This window comes from Sinocyclocheilus rhinocerous, unplaced genomic scaffold (assembly GCF_001515625.1).
Source record: "Sinocyclocheilus rhinocerous isolate Xijiao unplaced genomic scaffold, SAMN03320098_v1.1 scaffold611, whole genome shotgun sequence".
NCBI classification, from domain to species: Eukaryota; Metazoa; Chordata; class Actinopteri; order Cypriniformes; family Cyprinidae; genus Sinocyclocheilus; species Sinocyclocheilus rhinocerous.
Window position 1 is genome coordinate 978,607 of NW_015623515.1, and position 16,377 is coordinate 994,983.

Below are 16,377 nucleotides of genomic sequence, written 5' to 3' on the forward strand. Positions count from 1 at the left end.
AAGTTTTTGTTTACATAGTATGTGTGTGTGCTGTGTATATTTATTATGTATATATAAACACACACATACAGTATATGTTTTGAAAATATGTACATGTATATATTTATATTCATATAATTTATATTATATATAAATATATTTATTATTTAATATACAAACGTAACATTTTTCTTAAATGGGTACATGCATTTGTGTGTATTTATATATACATCATAAATATACACAGTACACACTCATATTATGTAAACAAAAACTTTTATTTTGGATGCGATTAATCGCAATTAATCATTTGACAGCACTATATATATATATATATATATATACTTATACACACATACATATATGGTAATTATTAAATACAATAGGTATATATCTAAGAACTGTTGTATTACAATCTCCCACCATGGTACTTTTTTTTTGTAAGGGTGGAAGAGGGAATGTCATGTTGAATCGACTTAAAAGACTCGCTATTGTTGAATTAGTTTTTATAAGGCATATTTCGCTCTGTTAATCCGGCCCTGGGGCCCTGTTATCTGCTTCTAAACAGTGTCAGAAACACTTTTTGCAAAAAGTCCGAATTTAAAAAAATTAACAAGTAAAACATATCAAATGATATTTAATGCAGTCTTGAAATACTGTATATGGACACTCAAACACCTTTTATGTTTGACGCTGGAAGAAGTTATTGCAAAATGTTTCAAAAAACGAACATTTAACAAGCAGCAAGTTACCGTTAAAGATGACATTAACTAACTTGAATGAGAAAGATGTCCTTATTCATACAGCTTCATATTTACGATGAAACCTGATGTTGTTTTATTGTCATAACGACCTCTCTCACACATCTCTCTTCGGCCGAGCTTCTTTCTCGGACTTGAAATGGATCCTGAACCAGCAGTCGAGGAAGTAACAAACCACTTTTTGTACACATCTGCCACACTCAGCTGTTACCCAGTTTGCACCTTGTCTTCCTGCGCCCATGCTGGACTGTGGCCACTGGCTAACTGGGTAGCCGGCATACAGCGATGACTCTTATATGTGCCCAGATGCCTGAAGCTCCGCCCACACTGGTAGCAAGAGTAGGGCGTAGCGCCGCTGTGAATGCGCATGTGTGTGTATAAGTTGCCCAGCTCTTTAAATCTGCGTCCGCACTGGGGACAAGCGTAGGGACTCTCTCCTGTGTGCACACGCTGGTGCCGTTTCAGTCCAGACAGCACTGGGAAGCCCTTACCGCACTGCGGGCAGGGGAAGGGACTCTTGGCTCCGCTGTGGCTGAGGCGGTGGCTCTTGAGGCGCGCGGCATGCCGGAATCGCTCTCCGCACTCGGGGCAAACGAAGGGCTTCTCGCCGGTGTGGATGCGCTGGTGCTGCCGCAGGTTGCCCAGATAGTTGAAATGACGTCCACAGTCACCACACTCATATCCGCCCTCCACTTTCTTCTCCCGTGTGCCCCGGCCAACAGGTCTTTCTGTGTCTCCCAGAGCTCGGCCCGCCTCGCCCGAGTCGCTCTCCCCACGAGAGGAAGAACCGCCCGGGGCCGACTGCAGAGTGCTCTCGTCATGATGCATGAGCTTGATGTGCTCCTCCAGGAAAGAGGAGTCAGGGCAAAGAGTTCCACAGAAGGGACAGATGAAGGTGTGAGAGGAGAACTGCTGACCTGGAAAAGACACATCAAAAGGATTGTTTATGTGAAAAAGAACACAAAAGATAAGGTTCATTGCATCTATTTTTATACAATGCATTGTGACTAAGGTTGTCATACTGTCTTAACATACACGCTAGTTCAAATGTTTGGGGATAATTGTTTTTAGATTTTTTTTTATTTATTTAGCAAGGATGCATTCAAATGATAAATTACTATTTCAAATAAATGCTGTTCTATTCAACTTTATTTTCAAAAAGAATTCTGAAAAATATGTATTATGTTTTCTAGAAAAATATTAATTTTTGTAATATTTCTTGAGCACCAAGTCAGAATATTAGAATGATTTCTGAAGGATCATGTGACACTGAAGACTGGAGTAAAGTTCAACCAACTTAGTCTTAATTATTGCCACATTAAAATTTGTTTTACTTTTCTTAGTTTGTGCTTAAACTAACAGAAAACATTAGCTTTGCTGTTATGTTGGTGTTGCTAATTTCCACTCTGTTCTTATCAAATTTGTGTTTGAAATGAATTTCGTTTATAATAGAAAAATAATAGAACCCAATTTTAAGTTCATCATGGTGAAGTTGGACATTCTGGCAGTGATTGTAAGAATGATAAATGCATGTTGATATCATATAGTAATGTCTTGAATAAAATATGCCTATTTCCGATGTTTCTCTTTCTTTTTGGCATTAGCACCTGTGTAGACATTTCATGATGGTAAGTTTAATTTCCTTAATTATAACAAGGTAGCCTAGTTCGGAGGTCTCTTTTGGCCCGTTTTTAACGAAATAAAAATAACTGCTTTATTTATTTAGAAGCAGGGTAATTTAAATTTCATTTTTGTATTGTAATTTTTATCATTTTAATTTTATGAATCAAAATACAACGCCCACAAAATAATATTAAGTGTTGGGCTGCCGAAACTCCGAACGCGTGCGTGTTGAGGGGCGAGCTGAGATATAGTACTAGAATGTCTTCAACCGTTTGCGCAAATGAATTAAGAATTTATAGTGCTATATCTCAGCTTAATTAAACATAATTATATTGTATACACGGTATAAAAAATATCTGTAAAAATATTGCACTGAAATGTGCGCTGAAGGAATTTGCTTATTTTATTTATACCTGTCATGTTTGTGATTTTTCATCATTATACAGTCTGTTTAAATAAATATTCAGAAACACATGCAGTGCTACTTTTTGTATTTTTTCTGTTTAACTTTTATTAAACTGCAGATTATATTGGAACGCATCTCCAAAATAATCGCATACACAGATGCACGTTGCCATTACAGTAGTCAGCGCCAAACAGCAGACAAATAAAATATAAAATGAGGTTACAAAAGTGATTCAGTCAACATCAGTGAGGGATTTTCTTTTCTTTCGTTCTTTAAATTAACATTAATGACTGGCGGCAGCGGCTGCTGTCAATGCACGGATCCAATACACCCTTGCAGAAGTGAGTTCTATTTCGTCTTCTTGCAGTTGAATCTTTTGAAATCACAATAAATGCGCATACAGGAATCGAGAAGCTGAAACGAAATTAAATTTTATAACAAGGAAAGAAGTGAGACTGACCGACCGATCACCGATCCGGGCCGATCATGAGGAAAATCGTTCGATTCCGATCGGTGCATCTCTAATAACATGTAATTTGATTCCTGACCTTATGCATCTGATCTGATTTCCGAAATTGGAATAGCTTTTCGATGCCCAACCCTCCTACTAAATTATTTCATTATTGTGTGGGAACATGTGGGAATTGGGAGCCAGAATCAGATTTGGTTGATTGGGAAATGAAAGTCAAGTTTAAGGTGCATTTTAAACTCTGCAAATTACTTCTTGATTTATTGACATGATTATCACATCCTTGTTTAAGTCTGAACATGGAAATGCTTTAGAATACTGGATAAATATTTTAACACATTGATGATGAAGTTCAGATTGATTATGAGACCGCATGTTGTAGGCCATTATTTTGAATAATATAACACTAATGAATAGTGAAACGTTACTTTGATAATGACTATCCAACCACAAGGTGACAGTATGTCCTCATTTGTAATTTTTTTTACTATTATTATTTGTCTCTAAATCTACTCCCTAGTATTGCAGCAACCGGTTTACTGTATAAATGAGTACAACAAATCTACAGAGGAACCAGAATTAGGTGTAAGTAGAACGCTTCTAGTCCATGATCACTACTGTTAACAGACAATGGAGATGGAAGAGCTTTCTTCATGTTCATGCTGTGATAGGTTACTGATGCATTTCATGCAGTCATCTTAATTTAAAAGTTCCAGTAGGTTGGAAAGATCATTTTTGTGCAAAAAAATGCTTTGAGGTTTCTGACTGGTTTCAGGTCTGCAGACATCTGGAACAACAAGTTCCCGTATGTTTCTCAAATGCAATCAAGGCAATCAGATGCAGAACAGTAAGGAAAGGAGCATAAAGAAACATGATAACACCAGGAAAGTAAAGGGATGACAAACAAGATCACAGGCAAGTCTAGACTGATTTTGCTAACATTTATTAGATCTAATCAGATTGACACAGAATCAACATGATCACTACAAAGGAAACAGGATGGCAAGCAAATCAACAATGCGACTGTTTGAGAGCATAGCGTATAGCTTGAATCTTAAGGCGTTTACAAAGAGTATTGTGAAATACTGTAAGAGTATTCCTGCCAGAACATCTCTGATTAAAATCTCACATTCAGCATTGTTGAATCGCACTTTAGGCAATGATTGTATCATTGTTTGTATCAAAAGGAAATGTCAAAAATTAACAAAAAAGGAATATGAGAGATTTGTAAATGATTATTTACAGCACAGTCTTGATACACCCATGTGAACACTTTCAGATTACAACATGATCTACAGGGTGTCTTATTTTCATAAGGATGTGTCAAAACAAGACAAATTAATGCCTTATTAATTTAAAGTTTTCAACACATACACATTACATAGTCTACAGTACAGAGAAACTGGCTATGATCCAAATGTAATAATGTCATGTAACAATGTTTATAAGTGCATAATCCATATTGTTTCACATACTTTAATTAAACATCAGGCAGTTTATAGTACATACTTTTGCATATGTAGTTTGTAGTACATATGCAGTAAACTAGCATTCCATTTCAAGCACAGCTACACCATCGTTCAAAAAGTTTGCGTCGGTATGATTAAAAAAAAAAAAAGATTTAGCAAAGAAACTTTAAATTGATCAAATGTGACAATAAAATGTATTTATAATGTTACAAAACATTTCTATTTCAAATAAATGCTCTTCTTTTAAAAGTTCTATTCAACAAAGAATCCTAAATAAGCATCACGCTTTCCACAAAATATTAAGCAGTACAACTGTTTTCAACATTATAATAATAAGAAGAAAGTTATTTTTAATTGTGATAATACTTCACAGTATTACTGTTTTCACTAAAAAAAAATATTGTTAACTTTTTTTTTTTTTTTACTGTTTTTAATAAATAAATGTAGCCTTGTGAGCATAAGAAACGTCTTTTAAAAACATAAATCTTACCGACCCCAAACTTTTGAACGGTAATGTGTATATAAATATGATGAAGTTGACACTAGTGAGATCAATACTATCAAGTGTATGTCAAGTGAATTTGGGATGTGTGTTTTTATTATTACATGAATCCATTCAAACATGACACCCACCACACGCACACACACACAGCCACACTCACGGCTAGTCAGGCGGGAGAAATACCTGGGCTGGGATGCCTGTGTAAGCATGGCGGAGGAGTGAAGTTGGCCTCAGGTAGGCTGCCCTCATAAAGGGACGGAGAGATCGGCGGAGGCGGAAGCAGAGTGGAGTTAGGACTGCTGATGTCCGCGATACTTACGAGACATCGTCGATATACGATAATATCATATCGCCCAGCCCTATGCACAACACATAATGCTTCCCAGCCGCATTCATGTAGATTTCGCATTGAAACCAAACCATTCTCTTTCTTTAAAAACACTAACCTGGCTCCATTCTGTCCATACTGTCCTCCGCCGGGCTGCTCCTGTCTTCCTGCGGGGAGCCCTGAGTGTCCAGAGGAAAATGGTCAGACACTGACCTCAGACTTCCTCTTCCTCCTTCAGAGTCTTCGGTTTCATCCTCGTCATCCACAGTGGGAACATCTTCACATTTTGTTTCAGTATCACCTAAAGAAGCAGAGGAGAACAGGGATAAATGCAACTGGGTTTAGTTAATTTATCCAGATGATGTTGAACTTGAAATTCAGATTTTTTTGTTGTTGCTTCAAACACCTTTCACATGTCATTAACTATGAATTAAATGTATAACTGAAGCGAGGCAGAATTAAATTTGATGTAGTGTATTTAAATCTGACAAGCATTTGTGAAATATGAAAATATTACATACAATTTTGCAGCAACAACAGCAACATAAAACATGTATGCATGCTACAATTTATGCATACCACAACACATGCATCCTATGGGCAAATATAAGCGTACAATATGCAATTAAACATATATTACAGAGAATGTATACTACATGTAACTATGTACACAATACATTAATGCTATATGCATCTATATACATACTGCAATGAGTGCATCCTTTATAGAATTATATGGATCTATATATTTTATAATGCATGTCATTTATTAAATGTATGCATACGTCAATAAATGCATACTACAAGCATTCATGTAATGCATGCATATCACATGCACACTATATGCAACTACATACATACTACAAAGAAAGCATTCAAACTATACACATGCATACTTTACACAACTGCATTCATCTATATACAACACATGCAGACTATACACTATATGCAAACATATAAGAAACATATGCATGCATATTATATGCAACACCATGCATACTATAATCAACTAGACACATACTAAAAAGAAAACGTATACCACGATACTTGAATACTATATGCATCTATATACGGTACATATTGCAATGCATGGCATGCATACTATATACATGCTACAGTGCATGCATACTTTAAACAACTATATTCGTCTATGTACTATAATGCATGCATACTATTCACTATATGCATACGGCAATGGATGCAAACAAATGTAAGATACAATGCATGCATATTACATACAACTACATGCACACTACAGTCCATGTCTACAATACTCTAGGTTATATGATTAAGTAGTAACGTTACCTTTAAACTCAGCAGAGTTGAGCTCGACTCCTGAAATCCACTCATAGTCATACATGCGCTTGCTGGCGGACGGCAGCATGCTGAAGATGTCCGTGTCAGCGTCGGTGTCGGTGTCCGCGGCTCCGCTGTCCGTCCACAGGCTCAGAGACGCGTGCGGCTGCGCTTCGGACCCAAAAGCCTGGTTGCTGTGGTCGCTCTCCACTTCAGCAGCACCCCGCTGGTTCTTATCTTTCATCAGATAGTCGCAGATTGCGTTGATGTTCTCCTTCTTCACCACGGGCGTCCCGGGTTTGGCTTTCTTCGGGTCGGCGCCGTGTTTCTGGCCTGGTTGATGCTCTGCTTTCCTAAAGTCCAGGCTGCTGGAGTTAGACCCCCTCCCGTCTTTCTCCGTGGGCTCCAGCTTGGCTTTGAGCAGCTCGATCTCGTCGGTTTTCTCGCGGAGCTCCATCTTTAGGACTCTGATCCGGACGCTGACCAGCTTGCGTATCTCGGACAGCGCGGACTCCAGCACCACCGTGATGTTCCTGCCCAGGTGCTCCGTGATCTCAGCCACCGAGCACACCAGCTGCTCGTCGGGCTCGAGCTCGGACAAATCCTCCTCGTCTCGGCCGAAGGACCCCGCGTTGTCCATAAAGGCAGCCTGGGACTCCGAGGACGGCCCTGTTTCCATATAGCAGTGGTTTCTCTTTCGGTTCATGCTGAAGAGCGCAGATGGGACAGTGTTTTGATCGCAATGGACACTGAGGATACAGCAGAGACACCATAGAACACCAGACGGACTTCCTCCCACTACGGAAGTTGACAAAATAAACAGCGCCCCCTACAGAGCCATCCTGTAGCTGCTACAGACATAGATAGATAGATAGATAGATAGATAGATAGATAGCCTACTGTGTTCAGTGGACAATATGTGTACCACCCTGGACCACGAAACCAGTCATAAGTCACACGGGTATATTTGTAGCAATAGCCAACAATACATTGTAAGGGTCAAAATGATCGATTTTTCATTTATGCCAAAAATCATTAGAATATTAAGTAAAGATCATGTTCCATGAAGATATTTTGTAAATTCCCTACCATAAATATATCAAAACTCAATTATTAATACATTGTAAGGGTCAAAATGATCGATTTTTCATTTATGCCAAAAATCATTAGAATATTAAGTAAAGATCATGTTCCATGAAGATATTTTGTAAATTCCCTACCATAAATATATCAAAACTCAATTATTGATTAGTAATATGCACTGCCAAGGACTTAATTTGGACAACTTTAAAGGTGATTTTCTCAATATTTTGATTTTTTTTTTGCACCCTCGGATTCCAGATTTTCAAATAGTTGTATCTCGGACAAATATTGTCCCATCCTAACAAACCATACATCAATGGAAAGCTTATTTATTTCATTTTGTGATTAACTGGTGCATCCTTAGGCTATTTCCCAGGCTATTTTAGTACTTTATACTAAATAACCTATAAACTACATAATTTATCATTACACTTCATATATTTGTCTTCAAAGACTGCTAGCTGTGCTGTTAAAAATAGTTTGACCGGCACAACATAGTATATCAAAGCTAGTAGCCTATAGAAAATTAGAAAGGTCTGTTTAAGCAGGTTGGAAAGAAAAGAATGAGAAAAAGAAGAATTTTTCAAACAGGAGAAATTCTGTCTTGTATAATGGCCACTAGATGTCGCTCTTTATACGTGTTTTAGACTACATCTCACTTGCTATTGGTTTGCTTCGTTTTACTCTGTTGTTGGTTCTTTTCCCAATTTTCAGCTGTTCTTTGATGTGAACATTTCAGCAAATATTTTTGCATGCATGCAAATGTGTATATATGTAATTTTCCATGCTCTTGCTCTTTCTCCTAAAAGTTCCTCTTTGAAGTATAAAATTACCTCATGGACAAAAAATAGTTTAAAATAGTTACAGTATAAACACAGTGAGCCCCACACTTAGAACAAAACAGATGACTCAAAAAAAAAATTAATGCATTTATAATAATAATTAATTCATTTGTGTCTTTTAAAACTTAATGTATTTAACATAAGACTAGATGTGTTTGTTTTTCCAAAATTACAGTACAAGACAGCCTTGAAAAACACTCCATGTAAAGGAATTTATGTGACTTGATGGACTAAATTCCACTATAACTACTGAAACCATTTGTTTTTACCTCCCACTACAATTTTCCAGCTAGTTACACTGATATTCTGATGTGCACTATGATCCCAATCTAACACTGAACACAGAGTTTTTCTTTTTATCATTATCATTAAATAAAGAATGGTCTAAAGTTACATTTAAACGAATAAAACGAATAACCCTTTCAATCTTTTCAAAAGATTTTCCACATACACAATTTGGCTCCATATCAGTCTTTGAAAATGTCCAGCAAGCAGCTTCCTTCAGACAAACGTTGCTTTGTATTGCACTGTCCTGACCCTGCGGACCAGAGGAGTGTAGGATGGGGGAGAGTTGGGCGGTGAAAGGGGGCGAGTCAGGGCTGGGTGAACGGGGGTGTCCGTTTGAGGAGCTGGGTTTAGGAGACTGGGGGGTTGTGGTGGTGGTGGTGGTGTGGCCAGGTTTATGGGAGGTGGGGGTTGAGCAGGCAGGGGGTTGGGGTTCGGGATCAGGGTTCAGACGGAGAAAGTCAGGAAGCACAAGGTCTTCTTTTCTCAGCAAGCCTCTCTGGTCGTCAACACGACTGCTCTGAGCACGACTCAACAACTCGAAAAATTCTAGAAAAGAAGCGTATTTAAACAATAAGTAGAGTATATAAAATGTACTTATTAACAAAACCTAAATCTATAAAAACAGTTTTTGTTAAAAAGAACATAAAATAAAATAATATTAAATAAAACATCAATTTTATATTACATATTATATGATTATAATATATATAAAGTTTAAGTACTAAATTACTACTAAAAGTGAAATGAAAATAAATGATAGCTAAATAGAAATGTTTAAAAATTAAAAACAATAACACAAATGTATTACATTAAAATTTGAATTTAAAAAAGAAAATATGAATAAATACTATAATACTTTATAAATAATACTGAAATAACACTGGAAATTTTCAAACCATTTAAGCTAAAAATTGAGACAAACTTTCTTAATCTACTAGGTTTTAACAGGTTTTAAGTGTGGATTAAGTCCTCAAACACTTTTTGACAAAAACAATGGACAAGAAAACACTGAGAAGTCAGAGAAAAGTAGATAATATGTACCCTCTGCTTCATCTATATGATTCTTTTTCCCTTTCTTCCTCTCTGACGCAGCTGACCGGGGATGCTTGTCTTCACCATCTCCTTTCGACGGTTGTCCTGCCAAGCTTTCATCTCTCTAGCAATGCAGTAAAGACAGATATGATGAGCTATGATGAATGAATCCTGGGCTGAATGTCTTATAGACTGACATGTTCATGAAGGTTTTATTCCCTTTATAAAATAGGAATCATGTCTGAACAGTGTACAAAGCCATTTCTAATGCACACTGATATTTCAAAATGTAACACAAACATAAGTCATGCATGTAACCACAAGTTCATGCTCACCACATCCATGCATGCTTAGAGTTAGTAACATAAAGAGAATGTTATTTTTTAACTTAAGATGCATTTAGTTTTTGCATGATGACTGCAGTTTAAGAATATTGGATATTTATATTAAAATATATAAAATATATATTTTAGATTTGGATAGATAGTATAACCCCACTTCTTAAGAAACCCACTCTTAACCCAACTCTTCTGGAGAACTACAGACCGGTTTCCCTTCTACCTTTCATTGCAAAAACACTTGAACGAGTTGTGTTCAACACAAGTCTCAGCCTTTCTCACACAGAACAACCTCCTGGACAGCAACCAATCTGGCTTCAGAAGTGGACATTCGACAGAGACTGCCTTGCTTTCAGTTGTTGAAGCCCTAAGACTGGCAAGAGCGGCTTCCAAATCTTCTATACTTATTTTGCTGGATCTGTCTGCTGCTTTTGATACGGTGAACCACCAGATTCTCCTGTCAACCCTATTGGAAAATGGCATCTCAGGAACCGCACGCCAGTGGTTTGAGTCTTACCTCTCAGATAGGTCCTTCAAGGTATCTTGGAGTTTGTTAGTTTTGACTGCTTTTATTGTCCTCATTTGTAAGTCGCTTTGGATAAAAGCGTCTGCTAAATGACTAAATGTAAATGTAAATGTAAATTTAGAGGACTGAAGCAGGCATGACATCTCACACACTACTGTATTTACTGAAGTCACTCTCACCTCTCTTGGCAGACTTTTCTTGGCAGCTGGTGTTTTGGAGTTGAGTGTTTTAGACTTGTCTGGTAGAGGAGTACAACAAAACAATTACCCAAAGGAATGTTGAAATGACCCTGAACACAATTACTTGATATTATCAGAGAGAACTGGAGAACTTGATAGTGCACAAGGCCGTGTGTGTATATATGTGTGTGTGTGTGTGTGTGTGTTTTGATAAAACATTTCTAAAAAATGTAGAATGTGTTCTGTTATGGTTATAGGTTAACTAGCTGTATATAAACAAAAAAAAAATCAAGACAAATCTATGGAATGTCCTCAGTGTGTTTTTTTATATATATAAAAATGCAGGAAGTTTTCTGTGAGGGATAGATTTAGGGTTAGGGGATAGAATATACAGTTTGTACAGTATAAAAAACATTATGTCTTTGAAAAGTTCCTATAAAACATGAAAACCCAAAATGTGTGTGTTTGTGTGTGTGTGTGTGTGTGTGTGTGTGTGTGCGTACGCACCTTTGGCTGGATCAGCCCTCTCCAGTACAACTCGTAGGCCATCAAGGTTTGATATAGGCACTCCAAGATCGAGAACCTCTGTCTCTCCACTCTAAAAAATTTCAAACATTTAACATTAGACTCTTTTCTCAAGAAATGTGACTTTACAAATTAATTTTGATTGATGGCAGATACAGCTTACTGTTCCAGTTTCATTACAATTTAAGGTCTAAAGACAGGCTTGATTAACCACAGAAAATAATTTCTATGCATCTCTCAGTGAGTACAGTAATGCACTCACAATAGGACAAAGTCTATGGGACCAGGCACTGCACTGGACATTTAAATACATACTGTTTTGAAACAGTACCCATAATCAGGGGCATCAATTGACACTTTGTGGCACAAGCCCCAGTGAAATACAGCTGTGGCCCAGTATAAATGTACTAATAAATCCTTCTCTGATGGAGGAGATTACAATATATCGACCTGATAATCATGTTACAATACAGTATTTCAACAATCATATCATTAGTGTTTTCTACAAGCTGTTTAGAATCAAAACTAGTGATGCTACAGTCACAAATAAATCACTCTTTTGATCTAATCAGTCAAACGGGTTTGTAATAAGGTCTTGAATTAAAAATGAATCAAACTGAATCGTGAACAGTTCACTCACGCATTGAATCTTTTGCATCAGTTTCTCACACCATAACGGAATGCTTTATACTCCTGCTCATAATACTTGAACATTATACATGTGGCTACTTATTAAATTGCTGAATAACCTTGTCTGGGTACAATCTGCTATTTTTCAAATCCTGTTGTGACCATATGATTTTACTATCCACAAAGTACTATTTAAATGTGCAAAATTCATTTACAAGAATGAATTATATGGTAACGCAAGACTAGAGGTTTATGCACCCTGAACAGTATTTCAATTGCTTTAAGGATTATTTACTTTAATAGCTGAAATAACACAAAATATTTGTATGGAAGAATTTAGATAAGCACTTGAACAAAAATACAAGCTGCACATTTCTGCTTTTCAATAATCTGGAATGTCTTGCACCACCAACAAACACAGCTTGTGCTTGTTTTTAACTGAACTAGTTTTGAAACCAGAACATTCATCTAAACACTAAACACTGCTATGTGACTGAAATGTTAGCACCTGCTTTTATCTCAGAACACATATACTGTGTCACATAGATCTTCTTCAATGCTTTTGAAGGCTAATTCTGAACGTCTGTGCTCTGTGATATAGTAAAAGCTTCATAGACCACTGGCTAAAAATAAACTAGCTTTCATGCTTTGCCGAGCTGGGAGGTGGCTTTGTTTCAAGCCATTACAGTCTTTTCTCTCTGCTTAGTGCTGTCTTCCATTAACTTCTAAAAGCTCAGATGACCACTGTTTGACGTTTAAGATGGGAAAAACTGCAGCGTTCCTGCTATACCACATAACTCCACACCTTATGAGACCGAACCAGCTGCATGTACATTTCACATCAGGAAATCCTATTGTTTTAAATTTGACATAACATATTTAAAAAATTGAATCTAAATCACAGATTAGATGAGACATTGCTATCTTTTGTATAAAGACTGAATTCAGACCTGTACTGACAGTATGCACAGCAAAAATACACAACGTATGCCAGCCACATGTATAACTGGTCACAGTCAATCACTTACTATTCTTGCAACCAAATCACCAAGGTGGAGTCCATACTTGGCAACCACAGGACGCAGAACCTCAGTCACAGGTTTTGTGGGCTTTGCTTTCAACCCAACCGATCTGTTAATGGGGACCAGGTCCAGTCTGAAAATAGCAAACAGGGTGGATTTATTTATAGTATAGTGGCAACCACAGCACACATCTGTTTGATAGTCTTTTCTACATTTATGACATTTGGTGCTCTTGGAGATCATGCTGGTATTGAAGAGCATTTCCTACTGAATATAAAAGTCAACATAACTACATTTGGGTGCAAATAGTTGGATTATTAAATACTTAGGGATTATCATGGACTTTCAACTGATGACTAGATAGTCTGCGTGAAAGAGAGATGATAATAACAAAATGTACCTGAACAAAGTGCGTTTCTCAAGACGAAGTTCTCGAGAGCTGAGTGTAATACTATCTTGGTCCAACACCAAAGGCTAAGCAGAGAAAAATGGGGGAAAAATAGAAATCTTAGCATTCACAGAATAACTAAAGGAGACGTTATAAAAGCTGTGAAGGGTTTCTCTACCTTCTCTCCTCCGGTGAGGAAGAGGTCGACAGCAGCTAGGTTGATGTGCTGTTTTTGACAGAGCTCTAGCAGCACCTGTCTGATGGAAGCGCCCTGTCGTAGAGGAATGGAGCAGCTGGAGCCGTCAGGTAGCATTACTGTACACGTCCTGCTACATCGCTCTTTGTCCTTTTCACAAACAGAACCAGAACTTCTCAGCTCACACTGCTTTACACGTACAAAATATGATAAAACAATCAAAGAAACAAAAAAGTTGTTGATGTGCCAAGTTGCTACATTGCCTGGCAACTGTAAATAGTTTAATGAATTATATTATGTCAAATTACAAGTGTGGAAAAATTGTATATTCTGATTATTTTAATTAACGAAGCACTCTGTAAAACTCTCAGTAATGCATGATCACAACTGTTGCTTTGATTTGCTGAAAATCCTCCCCTTGCATGTCTAATGTCTAAGTATTGTTGTAACTCCCTAGTGTCCTAAAGGGTGCACTCCCTAACTCCCGATCCCCTTACCTCATTCTTTCCTCCGGAAGACGAAGTGTTGAGCTCTTGACTCGCACCAGAAGACAGAGAACCCTGAGACTCTCTCCGCCCATTACAGTCTGTCCACACATATGGATAACCAATCAAAACATGGCAGATGTCACATATTAGCATGCATTAAACTGGTTTCATATGTTTGCAATGTACAAAAAATATTTACCAAAAATAAACATATTGTAAGAAAAGCTGTCGCATGAAATCAGCATATTAAATTAAGGAAGTTTTTCTCTGCTTTTGATGTCAAACAAAAGGGTGTTTCTTCAACTATGGATGGACACTGACAAAAATGTTGGTTGCTGTGGACATAAATGACATAACTAATTTACGCAATAAATACTGAAACATAAAAATCAACCCCACAGAAGCTACAAAACACATAAATAGATGTGTGAACATTGAATAAGCAAAGGTGTCACTCAAGGTTGATCAAGTTTTGTTAAATTGTTTATGATCTTTTCCTGTTGAAAGAACACTCTTTATAGTGTTCACATGTCTTAAACACTGTCAGCTTATTAAGCATAATCAGTACTCATTGCTACATCAGCAGCAGACAGGGTCAGATCTACAGAAATATATGATGTTATATATACAGGAAATTAAATAATTGATGATGAGATATTGTTTTGAGACTCACTGTAAGGTAAATCTGGTGCATCTCTTTTCTTCTGTCCTTTCCCAATACTTGGATATCTGTACCAGGAAAAGAAGCCGTTTTTCTTCTCAGAGTGTTTCTCTCTGAGGTCATCACTTGACCTGCCTGTTTTGGGCCTCCTATTTTCCTGTAACACAACATGACACAATCAGACAGAATACTATAGCAGTGAATCAGGCTAAAGCTATAGGAAATGTCAGGCAGCATACATTAAGTCCATTAAATACATTCTGTACAGCTAGCATGGAACTAAGCAGTGGGCAGTATGGCCAAAATTTTATAGCATTGTTTTATATTATTATTATGTAAACTGCAGTATATTATTTTATATAAAAGTATAAAAAATATTTGAAAAGCATTAATAATAAAAATGTAAAATATTGTGATATTGTTATGGTTTGATTATTTAATATTGTTTTGACTATTTGACTAACAATGACTTTTTTATAACAAAATAAATTAATTACATTAAAATCAAAGGTAGTTCAAGTCATTTGAAACAGCTGAGCTCTATATTAACACAGCAAATGGTGATGTTGCTTGGCAACCATAGACAACTAATAAAAAACTGGTGTAAACAAAAACCAAAAGCATTTATTATATTGCTCATAATTTATCCGCCACAAAGCTTTCTTGAGATATTGCTGCTGTTGTGAGATTAGTACCTTCTTAGGTGTGGAGAAAGTGGAACGGTCAGAGCTGAGGCTGTGCTTGGAGGGGGCGGGGCTACATGGAATCGGGCAGGGGTCAGGGAGAGGTCGGCCCTCTACATCAGCCAGCATGCACTCCTGATAGAGAGTGGACTTCAGGAACCGAGCGTAACTGTCCATCTTCATCAGGTTAAAGATCTGCAGGGATGAGTCAAGGCTTAATGAAGGTTAGGTTTGCTCAGTCAAACAATGACAACTGCTATGTGAATGTGGGAGTTTAATCATGTGTGTACATCGACCTGCAGCTGTGGCTGTCTGAACATGTTAGGCTGTGGAGCTGTCAGGACGTCGTCAGCAAGCTGAGCTTGACTATCGATGTTCACTGGCATGGTAGCTTTACTTGAAAGGAAACGATTGTAGATCTCTTTGGCTTTCTGGGACAGCTGAAAGACAACAACTATGATTAAAATACGATCAAAAACCTATTGACCTGTATGCTCCCGACTCTTAAAGGATAACTTACCCCAAAAAATTAGAATTCTTTCATCATTTAATCACCGTAATGTTGATTAAAACACATACATGTTATTGTTAACTAAAACTATAAAAAATTATTCCTGTTAATTGAAGCTGAAATACAGTATATACTGTATATATATATATATA

General features: G+C 37.1%; 2 protein-coding genes across 2 annotated transcripts in view; both read right to left on the reverse strand.

Moving 5' to 3' along the window:
* Nucleotides 1-401: 401 nt before the first annotated feature.
* Nucleotides 402-7,634, reverse strand: LOC107710251 (zinc finger protein 697-like). The gene is made up of 3 exons (XM_016515015.1): nt 6,843-7,634; nt 5,656-5,838; nt 402-1,657 (listed from the first exon to the last, which is right to left on the reverse strand). The coding sequence occupies exons 1-3, from the start codon at nt 7,537-7,539 to the stop codon at nt 948-950; spliced, it is 1,590 nt and encodes a 529-aa protein (XP_016370501.1). The 5' UTR covers nt 7,540-7,634; the 3' UTR covers nt 402-947.
* LOC107710430 (regulator of G-protein signaling 12-like) overlaps nt 5,199-16,377 on the reverse strand; it is a 39,108-nt gene continuing 27,929 nt past the window's right edge. Inside the window, exons 6-18 of the mRNA XM_016515232.1 lie at nt 16,011-16,154; nt 15,727-15,909; nt 15,044-15,188; nt 14,380-14,468; nt 13,865-14,071; nt 13,699-13,772; nt 13,305-13,431; nt 11,629-11,719; nt 11,122-11,180; nt 10,088-10,202; nt 9,287-9,592; nt 7,424-7,445; nt 5,199-5,535 (exon numbers count right to left, since the gene is read on the reverse strand). Coding sequence (XP_016370718.1) covers nt 5,376-5,535; nt 7,424-7,445; nt 9,287-9,592; nt 10,088-10,202; nt 11,122-11,180; nt 11,629-11,719; nt 13,305-13,431; nt 13,699-13,772; nt 13,865-14,071; nt 14,380-14,468; nt 15,044-15,188; nt 15,727-15,909; nt 16,011-16,154 — 1,722 coding nt within the window. The 3' untranslated portion in view covers nt 5,199-5,375. The remainder of the gene's footprint in view (nt 5,536-7,423; nt 7,446-9,286; nt 9,593-10,087; nt 10,203-11,121; nt 11,181-11,628; nt 11,720-13,304; nt 13,432-13,698; nt 13,773-13,864; nt 14,072-14,379; nt 14,469-15,043; nt 15,189-15,726; nt 15,910-16,010; nt 16,155-16,377) is intronic.